Source organism: Brassica napus, chromosome C6 (assembly GCF_020379485.1).
Source record: "Brassica napus cultivar Da-Ae chromosome C6, Da-Ae, whole genome shotgun sequence".
In the NCBI taxonomy this organism is placed as follows: Eukaryota; Viridiplantae; Streptophyta; class Magnoliopsida; order Brassicales; family Brassicaceae; genus Brassica; species Brassica napus.
Genome location: NC_063449.1, coordinates 44,656,287 through 44,668,124, shown reverse-complemented (window position 1 = coordinate 44,668,124; position 11,838 = coordinate 44,656,287). Strand labels below are relative to the sequence as shown.

Sequence of the window (11,838 nt, the reverse complement as noted above, 5' to 3'; positions counted from 1 at the left end):
TTACTTGAAATTTGAGTTTCCATTTTCTTAACGTTTTAATTCACTTAAAGTAGCAAAGCTTTTACAAATTTCCTAGCAACCTACCAAACGAAAAACAGGAATTAATGTTCACTAAAATTAAGAAAAGGTAAACTTGCCAAGCTACAACTACTTCAATCTTCTTCTTCCTTACTTCAAGAGCTTCTTTCTCCAAATTATCTTTTAGAAGCTTCTCCTAAAACTTCAGTGGGTTTTCAACAAAAGGGGCATTGTCCTTTGCACTTGCACATTCCATAACCTCCCCAAAATATTAAAAAAGGTTACTGTGTTTGTTTAATACTTGGTAAGATCTCATCACAGCCCCAAGAGAATGTAGTAGAGAAGCGTTATAGGCAAGGCAATTAGCATTCCAAATATCACACTGCAAACAAAGGAAACAACATATGTTAACATAAAAACCCAAATCATAATCCAAAGTTTCACAGATATAATGTAAAAGCTAAACAATAAAAAAAAATAGAATAAACTTACGCAGTGCTGAGAATGGAAGGATGCACATTGTACTCCTTCGCGAACACAAACGGTACAATCCCTTGTGGCAAAGCTGCCTGTTTTTTAATCAATAAAATAATTTAAAAAAATTTATATAAATGACGATAGACACAATGCCATGCGAATAAAAGCATTTTAATTAATTTATATATTTAACCACTGCATATAAATTATCATCTAAGAAATACCTGAATGATGGCGACGCGAAGGAGAACGCCACGGAGGCCGACGGCATAAGAAGCAACAACCATGACAGCAGGCCCGACGAGAAATCTCATACCCGCAGCAAATGCTGCTTTTCTGTTTCCACATGCTATTATTTTAGGGTTCAACGCCATGAACAACCCTTCACACGTTTAACAAAAAAGCAACAGTATTAAACAAACAATTTTAACAATGTTATGCCTTTTGTTTTGTTTAATTTAAAGTTCTACACTTTAACAGATAAACTGCAAAGGAGTGTTATAAAAATAATCATTACTGCCACTATTACGCCACCATATAGCATCATCATCTTATATTTATTTTCAAAAAAGTTACTACTATTATTCTAAGACATTATAATAATCAATTGATGGAGACTAGATTGAAACATAGTTCCTCTGGCCAAGAGAGACATGTTATGATGAAAAGCAGAGAACTGTGAAGCATGCTTTCTGCTGTGAAGCCAGTTTTGTTTGCTTTTTCTATACAAACATGTTTTTTTAGTAGTTATGAAAAGTAAAAGGCAGAGAGAGAGAGTTATGCATTCACATGATTTACTTTTTAAATCATTTTTTAAAGAATGAAGGCCACAGTAAACAGAACAATTGACTGTTTTATGGTAATTAACTAATTATAAAATAATAAATGTAAAGAGGTAAAATTAAAAACTGACCAAGACTGAACATAGCCATGCCTAGACCTGCATCTGAGAGTATGGAGATAGACTTTGCTATAATAGCTGGCATTTCAATGTTCCACCTGCACAGACCAAATCAATTTAATTCCCAAAGATCTTTCTCAAATCTTTTTTTACTACAAATACATTTAAAGACTGGCCTGACTGACCATTTTCTTCTCATCAAGAAAGCTTATTAAATGTCAAAAATATAAACGTTAGATTTGTTAAGAAAAGACGACGTACTTGAAGGAGATGAGGGACCAGGTGATACCGAATAGACTGGAGTAAGAGTTGGGGTTACGGATGAGTTTTCTCCAAACCATAATGAGTATCAGTCTAGTCATCACACTTGTTGGTGGCATAACCTTTGCCTGCTGCTGCGACTTGTTAATGTTATTAGCACCGTCTGTGGCCAAGACTTTGCTATCATCGTGTTTATTACCGAAACTAAACTCTTCCCTGTCCACATGCTGGTTGTCTGAAATAAATTAAGCATCTAAAAACTGTTAAGTGTTAACAGACCATACATTAATCAAAGCCTAATTCTTGACTAAGCATCTAAAAACTGTTAAAGACCATACATTAACAAAGCCTAATTCTTGACCATAGATACGAAACAAGTACACATGAAGGAGAAGACTTTACTAACAACTTATGATATCAATCTTTAAAATGGAACCAATTAGATTCAAGAGAATTCATGGGGTTCTTTTTGTAAATAAATTAATTTGGAGTCGCAGAAACTAAACAGTAAAGTTGTTGAGGGACCATACCGTTACTATTCCCCTGGGGTACAGAGATCTTAACGTCCTTGTGAAGATCGTTATTAGCGGCGGCGTAATCAGCATGGTGGTTAGCTCCTCCGCCAAAAACGTCAGACACCGGCGAAGCGCTTGAGCTCCAAACAAACATATGAAGATCTCTCCCGTTACCGTCTTGCCCACTCCCTCTCTTCCCACCACCCACCGGAGCGCTTCCCTTCGCCGCCGCAGCTCCGCCGCCGGTTTGCGGCGAGAACATCCCCGGATTCGGCGCTGGATAATGCGCACCACTTCCTCCGGACTGGTGATGAAACCTCCCAGCTCCACCACCCGCCGGTGGTTTAGCTCCGCCGTCTTCCTCGTAGTTAGACGGCCGGGGCGTAGGTCCCTTGGAGCCGAACACAGCTTCTCCGGGACCAAAGTTCGAGTTCCGACCACCACCACCAGCAGCACCCATCATCGAGTAAAAATCAGTATGGTTAAAGCTCGAGCCACGTGGCGTCGGGTTCCTAGAGCTCTGCAGCGAATAAATCTCCGCGTTGGTTAGATTCGAAGGCCGAGGAGTCGCCGACAGCCCCTGAGACCTCCTCGAGTATATATCAGACCTCGAGGCGTTAGAACGCCTCACGGTCACATGAAGCTTCCCGTCCTCTTTAATCTCCGCCTCCGTCTCGAGCGGCTGCCTACCGTCCAAAGACATAATGTCGGAATCCACGTGGATGGAGACGATAGACCCAGCCGTGTCCGGAAACTGCTCGGAGATCAAGAGCTTCGCGCCGCGGTACTCGAAAAGGAAGAGCATGAGCGTGTACCATATGACGCACTGGAGCACCACGATCTGGACCATGAGCTCGCCGGAGAACTCGCCGTACATGCCTTTGAGGAGAGGTATCCCCATGACGAGGGTGTTGGGGAGAGTGGAGAGGGAGAAGAGGGTGATGGTCCAGTCTAGGGACCCGGTGCGGCTGATCTTGCACCAGAGGAAGAGGAGGCAGAGGACGATGATTTTCTGGAGGGAGTCCGCGGCGAGGAAGCGGAGGTTCATGGCGTAAGGGTTGTTGGCGGCGATGAAGTGGAAGGAGAGGAGGGGGACGGCGAAGAGGGCGACGAAGCGGTTGATGCCGGAGCACTGGTCCGGTGTGAAGATCTTCCACCATTTGACGGAGCCGTAGGCGAGGATCATGGCTACGTATAACGGAACCATCGCCGTCATGACGTGGTAGAAGTCCGTCGCCGTTATCATTGTGTTTGTCTTGGGGGGGGAGAGAGAGAGAGAGAGAGGAGTTGTGTGTTGAGTTTGTAGGGGAGCTGTGGAGAGTGGGGAAGAGTGTTAAGAAGGGATCATCACATTTTCCTTTTTATATTCTCTTTTGATTTTCTTTTTCGTTGAAAAATATCACATTTGTACAAAATATTCTTTTGGAAATCTATTATTCGTTATTTCTTTGTCGCCATTTGATAACAAGCTTCATTTAAGAAATAAAATAAAATAATTATTCAAATAGCTGGAGTAAGTCGAGTACCAAAAAAAACTATTATGATGGGTTATTATTCTATGTGATTGGTTTTGTTATGTTTTTCTTTGATTTTTCTGCTTTTTTCAGAGATATAATATTATTTATAATTCGTACAAAAGCAATCGGTTGATATAATTAGGAGTGCTGATAGTTGAGGAAACACAATATTCCATCAACAGTATGCTCTTCATATTTTCTCCACATCTCATACAAACCCAGCTCTTATTTTTCCAGCTTTTTATTTTCCCAATGTTCAACTTTTGTTTCGAGGACTTGTTGTAATATAGTATAAATGACCGTTTTCTCATCAACAGTATGCTCTTCATATTTTCTCCACATCTCATACAAACCCAGCTCTTATTTTTCCAGCTTTTTATTTTCCCAATGTTCAACTTTTGTTTCGAGGACTTGTTGTAATATAGTATAAATGACCGTTTTCTCATTGTGCCAAGAGACAAGCGGATCAACGTCCATGCGTTTGTTCTTTAGCTCGCTTGGCTAAAAACAAGCCTTCGAATTGTAATCAAATCAAATAATACCACTACTAAACGGGTGATGACTAATGAAGAGTCGTGTTTGATATGAAATTTTTTAGCTTTAAAAACAAACAAACTAATGATCTTTTCATTGACATAAATTTAAAGATGAAATTTGACCGACTTTGTATGAATTCAAAATCATATCGTTACACTTTTACTAATATGCAATATCCAAACGCCGCATATAGTTGAATACCAAAATTTCCAAAATACGTAGGTTAAATACTGACTTACAAACACACAAATTTATATCCAAAATAACAAACATTGATTTAAGACACGTATTACTAATTCATGTTAGTGTGAACACGTAACTTAATATTTAGTTACTAATTAAAATATAAATATTTTAAATTATTATACAATCAAAACAGTCTAAAAGTTTTTGTATAATCAGACATTTAACCACTTAAACTAGCGAATACATATATTCACACATATGATGTAAGCAGTTGAATTTGTACTTCGTAGGCGTTTTATAAAGCTAAAGGTTTTTGTGATCAAATCGCTTATTTTTAATGTTCCTTTCACAGTAGATTCTATGTATTGTCTACCACTACATATAAAATAAACTACAAATTTATCCAGTGACGATTTTAATTAGAAGATAATACAACAACACAATCGTATAACTATCACTTGATTGAGAAACAACGGCTATTTTTCTGGATATGAATTTTGGTAACAAATCGAGTACTGATGATGTGTGGGACTGCTCAGCCTTAATGGTTACTTATAAGTGAAATAATCTCTAGAGAGTTATAAAAGCGAAAGAAACACAAATGTAGAGAGAGAGAGAGAGAGAGAGCCAGAAGAGCATGCGTCTAAGAAGTTAATGATGGGGTAAAGGTTAAACTGGAAACTAAAAGTTAGAGGCACGACACATTGCTCAAAAAGAAAAAGAGGAATGACACTTGTTTTTTTTTTTTAACACAAGGAATGACACTTGTTTTCAGCTTCATTTTAGAACTAAAACTAAACGTTTGGGATGTTTTAAGATATGAATCAAGAATAAGAGGTCTGGTTTAAAATCTCGAAAGTTTTCCTCGACCAAAAGAAAAACATCAGATGGAAAAAAGCATATGTAAGATGCTTTCCCAAAAACAAAAATAAATTAAAATTTAATTTGCACGGTTTTGGGTTCACCAAAAGGCTGAACATAAAAAAGAATATATAGAAATATAACAGAGAATATTAAAAAGGATTCTGGAAAATTTACCAACTTTTTCTACTTCGTTCCTAAAAAAAAATATTGTGTTCCTCAAGAGCTGCTAAACTGCAATAAAGTTATCTTTTTCCATCTCTTTTCTTCTTTACTTCGGTAAAAGAAAAAGAATATACGAAGTAGAATATATCTTTTGTCATCACGATAACGTGATGATTCCTTTAAACTAAACACCAATCACTAAAATTCGTGCCGTCGTGCCTTGGGCAGAGACTTGTCAAACCCAATGGTTCACAACTTCGCACACTATACAAAGAGGAATAACATCACCAAACCGAACCATCATCTTTTAAGGCTGCGTATTATGTAATATAATGGGCTTTTTAACCCATTAAAGGATTCAAAGCCCAATAAGACAATTCGCAATGTTATTTTCACATTATTTGTTACATAAAAGGTTTGAATTGGTTTGGTTTATTCACCCTTTATATCCCATGCGCATCTAAAGAGCTTTGATGGACATTTATTTGTATTTACTAATTTAAATTAAAAAGCTTTATTTAGCATTTTCTGATTTTACCGTAGATTATCAACAGATTAGCTTTGATGGACATATATATATTTTCTAATCCTATAGTATTAAAACAAATTAGTTAAAAATAAGGTAACAAAATCTATGACATTCATAAACAAATCTCACAGCCATTTTTTTTCCAAACAAATCTCACATTCTTAATTATAACAAAAAAATTTCACATATAATTGCTCATTTTCCTCTATTTATAACAACAATAAATAAACTACAAGACAAGATACACACACATAAAACACAAGATGGAGATTTGCAAATTTCTCACCGTGATATTCGTCGCCGTTGTCGTCCTCTACTCCGTCCAGGCAGCAGAACAAGGAGGAGATCATCATTTGATGGCCTGCATGCAAAAACTTATGCCGTGTCAAAAGTACATACACGCAGTGAATCCGCCGCCTCCAGCGTCATGTTGCGGACCAATGAAAGAGATCGTGGAGAAAGACTCCCAGTGCCTATGCACAGTTTTTAACAACCCGGCGTTGCTCAAATCACTCAACCTCACCAAAGAAAATGCTCTTGATCTTCCCAAGGCCTGTGGAGCTAATCCTGACGTCTCAATCTGCACCAAAACCGCTTGTGAGTTTTTTTGTTTCTCAACTAAATCCCACATATATATTTTATTTAATCAAACATCTTTTTGTTAAAGTAAATGACGTTGATTTCATATATTTCTCTCTTATCAACCACGAAGCATCTCCGCCTATTGCGTCGCCCACCAGCGGTGTGCACTTTCTCCTACTTTGCTGTTACATTTTAGAGGGACATTGTTCATTAGAGATTACAAAATCTCGAATATTTAACCGTCTAAATACGAACATATGAACTGATATTTTTTGAAGATTAAACAATTTTAGTCTTCTAAGAAGGATTTGAGTCAATTAATTCAATTTCAGTGTTGTAAAATTGATCGACATATTCTTCTCATTCAATAGGAGGCTCTTCCGTTCAAGCTGTCAGCATCATCGGTCTTGCCTTTGCGTTTGCTTTTGTGGCAAAAATCTTATACTGATTATGTCATCCCTATATTTTATGCCTGTTTTGTTGTCAACTTGTCATCATTTTCTATGTTTGTGCCTAAATATTTTTTCTGTTTCGTTTATTTACATTTTACATGGTTGAATCTTGGTTATGTTTTGTATTTTGATAATTCTTGGCAAAAGACTTACCTTCTAACTGCCAATTATACATTTAGAATATATTTGAGTACAAATAAACATACCAAAATGTAATTGTATGAATGGATGGATGGGATGGTAGCAAAAAATATACTAAACAAAAAAAAAACCGGACGAAGAAAAGTGAAAAAGGTTCAACTCCTTTAAAAAGCTGTGTAGTATGGCAAATATAAACCGAAAATTAAAAATATACTATATATTACTGTTAGTTTGTTTGAATTACTCAATTCATTTTACGTTGATTACAAATATTTTGTAAAACACAAATATTTTTTGTACGAAGGAGGATAAGTATTTAATTTGTAAAGCTACAAGCAAACAAAAAGATAGTTCGGTTTCAGATCAGATATATTTTCTTTTCCAACGACATATAACTGAACACTGTTTACAATATAAACATCATAGAGAGAATTCTATCTTTACTTCGAATTTGAAGCAGAAAAATGACGAACACATAATAAACAAATTATAAAGAGAATTGGTTCGTAATCTCTCTTTATATAATAATAATGTATCATCGCGTTTGTTTCCTGTAGAGGACGGATTTGACCATCTCACAAGGCCCAAGGAATAGAAAGGCCTGGCCCGGATTGGGTTGAGCGACGGCTCGATCGGTCGGCTCAAGAGTCAGGTCTCTCGGCTTGACTCTTGAGTACTTTTAGTCGATCATCATCGACTGAAAGACATCCAGCTCAGCGGCTGCTCGGACGCCTACGGGCTTCTCGGCCCAGCAGAGGAGGCCCACCAAGATGGCGTAAATTAGGTCAAAGACGAGGCATCAGGACGTCTATATAAGGGAAAGGGGAGACAACGAGAAGAGGGATCCGAAATCATTGACCAAGACTTGGCGGCTAGATTAGGGTTTTCACCTTTGCTCCATCTCGCCGTTAGTTGTACTTTTCCGGTAGCTCATCGAGCCACCGGCTTTCTTTCTGTCGCATTCTCTTCTTTCCCCTTGTAACCGACTGAACGTTCGCCCGACCATAAATAAGACGTCTTTGTTAAACCCACATCTTCTTTATTACCGTTTTCCGATCAAACAGTTGTCGCCCACCGTGGGAGCATGACGCTGGCATTTGTCGCACTTGCGCACGTATCTCTCGCAGTCGGCGTTCATGGTTGGCCAGTAGAATCCGAGATTCTTCACTTTTAATGCGAGAGCTCGTCCGCCCGAGTGATTGCCTGCTGCTCCTTCGTGTGTTTCGGCCATGACTAATCTCGTTTCGTCACCGGAGATGCATTTGAGTAGCACCTTCGTCGCGGTCCATCGGTGTAGTTCCCCGTCCATGACAACGTAGTGTGCGCTACGTCGCTTCAGTCGCCGCGCATCCCATTTTTCGGCGGGCAATAAACCTTCAGCGAGGTAATCGATGAGTTCCTTGCGCCAATCTGTTGGCTGATCATCTTGCGAAAGAGGTTCTGCTTCGTCGATGTCCATCGCTTCGCTAATCGCTGCTGCAATCGCGGTCTGCGCTGCTTTCGTGTCGATGCTCGGTTTCTCGATTTTATGGATTGGGATTGTCCTCTTGACTTGATCGTGTAGCTTGCTTCCTAGAGCAGGGAGGACGTCGGCACAGACATTTTCTCCACGAGGAACCTTCGTGAGTTCGAAGAATTCGAAGTCTCGCGTGAGGTCCTGGACGAGTTTGAGGTAGGCGTCCATCCTGTCATTGCGGACGTCGTAATTGCCGAGGTACTGGCTTACGACAAGTTGAGAGTCGCAGTAAGCGCTGATTCGTTTGGCTTTCACTGCCTTGGCGAGACGGAGCCCTGCGATGAGGGATTCGTACTCAGCTTCGTTATTTGACGCCGCAAAACCAAAACTGAATGACTGCCGGATGAGTTCTCCTGTTGGTGATTGCAGTTGCACTCCTGCTCCCGACCCTTTACTCGTGGATGAACCGTCGACGTGTAGGATCCAGTTTACACTTGGTAGGATAAGGTCTTGCTCCAGCTCTGGTGTTAACTCGATCAAGAAGTCGGCAAGGACCTGCGACTAATCGATCTCAAGCGGAAATATTCCAGAACCCTCCATGCGACACAACGATCAAAAGAAGCGATAAAGCTTCTACTGCTCGCTTCCGAGAAAACGATGCTGTGCGACTCACCGGCCAACCGCTCCAACTTTCCGATAGGCCTTCTACTCCCTCAAACCTTCAAACCTTAGAATCCATCACGAGCCAGAAAGCACTTCGCTCACTAATGGACTGGGGGGGGACTTACTGTAGAGGACGGATTTGACCATCCCACAAGGCCCAAGGAGTAGAAAGGCCTGACCCGGATTGGGTTGAGCGACGGCTCGATCGGTCGGCTCAAGAGTCAGGTCTCTCGGCTTGACTCTTGAGTACTTTTAGTCGATCATCATCGACTGAAAGACATCCAGCTCAGCGGCTGCTCGGACGCCTACGGGCTTCTCGGCCCAGCAGAGGAGGCCCACCAAGATGGCGTAAATTAGGTCAAGGACGAGGCATCAGGACGTCTTTATAAGGGAAAGGGGAGACAACGAGAAGAGGGATCCGAAATCATTGACCAAGACTTGGCGGCTAGATTAGGGTTTTCACCTTTGCTCCATCTCGCCGTTAGTTGTACTTTTCCGGTAGCTCATCGAGCCACCAGCTTTCTTTCTGTCGCATTCTCTTCTTTCCCCTTGTAACCGACTGAACGTTCGCCCGACCATAAATAAGACGTCTTTGTTAAACCCACATCTTCTTTATTACCGTTTTCCGATCAAACATTTCCCTTTCTTTTATGAAGTTTGATCAATTGCACCAATCTGCAAATCGTTCTTGTGTATTTACTTAGTTTTAAATTGATTGACTGTCACATATCTCTTCAAACACCGTATACAATCACATAGGAAAATTGCTTTATGATATCCAAGTGCTCATGCAGATTGCAATGCCCAAATCAAGCCACTACATCCAGCCTCTTCATTTGCATTTTAGAAAACCAATAATTCTGACTGGTGTTTCTTATATAGTATACATACTGGAGTATAACGTTGGTACATGCTCTCAGAATACAAGATTAGCGACACAAATACAACTGTGTGGTCAAGATATCAGTTTATGTTTTATTATTCTCATCCAACGAAGACTAGAAAACAGAATATAAGGAAATGATATCATTGGATACATGGACTAGACCAAGTGATAATCTTCATTCAAATTGCATGCATCTAGATTCAGAATATTAAGATTTATTACTAGTTTTGATAGTGTTTAATCGGCTAACTATTTTACAAAATTCAGAAACAAAATCCATATAGTTGACCCTTTAAAAATCATCAGAAATCGAATTGATCTATATATATATAATTAAGAACAATACGTTACATACTCATTATCTAAAACCACTTAAGAACTGAAAAGCTGGATAACACATAAGAAAATGAGTATTTCCATATTTCTCGGCGTATCCACCGTCCTCGCCATTCTCTACGCCGTTCAAGCCACAGCAATATGGGACCAAGATAAAGCGATGGTGCAATGCGTAGCAAAACTAACTCCGTGTCGTCCGTACGTTAACTCCGAGGCTCCTCCGCCGCTGTGGTGTTGCCATCCGCTGAAAAAGATCGTGGAGAATGACGCGACATGTCTATGCGAAGCCTTCAAACATCCCGACATGTTGGCACTCATTCATCTCACCCAAGAGGCTGCTCTAAATCTCATTAGTTCATGTGGAGCTAGTTATGATGCTTCAAGTTGTAATACTGGTGAGTTCCATTTCTTCGTCTAGCTCTTTATTTATGTGTGATTATTGTATAGTGTTGACCTTTTAGAAAATAATTTGCCTCATAATTTAAACGTGCTGTCTAAGTCAATGACCGCCGTTTCTAATATGTTTGTGTTCTCACTGAAGATTCTCCCTCTAATGCGTCGACCGCGGGATCTACGACCACTGGTTCTTACTTTCTCTGATATCATTCTTAAATTTTGGATTTACATTTTTTCATTATCTATATAACATAATCACGGTTTTTAAATCCAAACGTTTCATTACTTTGGTCAACAATCTCGTCGTTTAATTTGGAACGTAATGTTTTTATAAAGAAAAAATAACTTAGAACTTATCTCCACGCAGTATGTAACCAAACAAAAATAATATTTTAGCTGAGAAAGACTTTCTTACCATTAAACTGGAAACTGTATAATAAAGTAATTGATGTGACATTTCTAATTGAAACAGAGAGCTCTTCCGTCAGCACCTCCAAAAATGCAGCCCTAGCTATCAGTTTGTTGGGAGTAAGCTTCGTTTCTGCTTTCACAGGACTTTGATCGATTCTTCTTCAAACCGAAAATGAGATTTATATGTTTTTGATGTGTTATGTCTCAATTTTCCATCAGTTGTGACCAAGCATGTTAGTATGTACTATGTAGTCTTTTTTTTGGTTTGAGTTGTATTAATGACATTGTCGCCTCATAAACTATATACATGTTTAAAAATGTGGTGCGTGATACAACAAAAAACAAGAATTGCCATCGGCTTCTAAAACTATATGCAATTGGGTATGGGATATTATGTTAAAAAACCAGGAAAGAAATACGACTTATTTTATGCTAAATTTATCCGACATGCTAAAGTAAAAAGAGATTTGATCCACACTAGTGATATGGGTCAATTTAAACCAATGAAGCAAAAATAGTGTATGTTTATGCGATTAAAAAGTAAATGT

General features: G+C 39.2%; 3 protein-coding genes across 4 annotated transcripts; 2 read left to right on the top strand and 1 right to left on the bottom strand.

Annotated features, from left to right (window-relative positions):
* LOC106402688 (auxin efflux carrier component 1-like) lies at nt 1-3,514 on the bottom strand. The gene is made up of 6 exons (XM_013843474.3): nt 2,188-3,514; nt 1,658-1,892; nt 1,409-1,494; nt 720-877; nt 511-587; nt 1-400 (listed from the first exon to the last, which is right to left on the bottom strand). The coding sequence occupies exons 1-6, from the start codon at nt 3,416-3,418 to the stop codon at nt 334-336; spliced, it is 1,854 nt and encodes a 617-aa protein (XP_013698928.2). The 5' UTR covers nt 3,419-3,514; the 3' UTR covers nt 1-333.
* Nucleotides 3,515-6,215: 2,701 nt separating this feature from the next.
* On the top strand, nt 6,216-8,259 carry LOC111212374 (non-specific lipid transfer protein GPI-anchored 9-like). Its single transcript, XM_022713905.2, has 3 exons — nt 6,216-6,564; nt 6,680-6,709; nt 6,921-8,259. Exons 1-3 carry the CDS (start codon nt 6,231-6,233, stop codon nt 6,995-6,997), a joined length of 441 nt encoding a protein of 146 aa, XP_022569626.1. The 5' UTR covers nt 6,216-6,230; the 3' UTR covers nt 6,998-8,259.
* A 1,972-nt stretch (nt 8,260-10,231) lies between these two features.
* Nucleotides 10,232-11,608, top strand: LOC111206747 (non-specific lipid transfer protein GPI-anchored 8-like). 2 transcript variants are annotated; one of them, XM_022704049.2, is made up of 3 exons: nt 10,232-10,878; nt 11,025-11,066; nt 11,352-11,608. In XM_022704049.2, exons 1-3 carry the CDS (start codon nt 10,554-10,556, stop codon nt 11,438-11,440), a joined length of 456 nt encoding a protein of 151 aa, XP_022559770.2. In that variant the 5' UTR covers nt 10,232-10,553; the 3' UTR covers nt 11,441-11,608. The 2 variants fall into 2 exon arrangements, with proteins under 2 accessions (XP_022559770.2, XP_022559771.2); XM_022704050.2 differs by lacking the exon at nt 11,025-11,066.
* The last annotated feature ends 230 nt before the right edge of the window (nt 11,609-11,838 follow it).

Bases quoted from the DNA above. Each gene is read 5' to 3' on its own strand.
- LOC106402688 (XM_013843474.3), bottom strand. From the start codon at position 3,418: ATGATAACGGCGACGGACTTCTACCACGTCATGACGGCGATGGTTCCG. The intron at 1,893-2,187 runs GTATGGTCCCTC...AATTTATTTCAG, and splicing joins ACCCCAGGGGAATAGTAACG to ACAACCAGCATGTGGACAGG. The intron at 588-719 runs GTATTTCTTAGA...ATTAAAAAACAG, and splicing joins TTCGCGTCGCCATCATTCAG to GCAGCTTTGCCACAAGGGAT.
- LOC111212374 (XM_022713905.2), top strand. From the start codon at position 6,231: ATGGAGATTTGCAAATTTCTCACCGTGATATTCGTCGCCGTTGTCGTC. The intron at 6,565-6,679 runs GTGAGTTTTTTT...TCAACCACGAAG, and splicing joins AATCTGCACCAAAACCGCTT to CATCTCCGCCTATTGCGTCG. The intron at 6,710-6,920 runs GTGTGCACTTTC...CTCATTCAATAG, and splicing joins TATTGCGTCGCCCACCAGCG to GAGGCTCTTCCGTTCAAGCT.
- LOC111206747 (XM_022704049.2), top strand. From the start codon at position 10,554: ATGAGTATTTCCATATTTCTCGGCGTATCCACCGTCCTCGCCATTCTC. The intron at 10,879-11,024 runs GTGAGTTCCATT...TTCTCACTGAAG, and splicing joins TGCTTCAAGTTGTAATACTG to ATTCTCCCTCTAATGCGTCG. The intron at 11,067-11,351 runs GTTCTTACTTTC...TAATTGAAACAG, and splicing joins CGCGGGATCTACGACCACTG to AGAGCTCTTCCGTCAGCACC.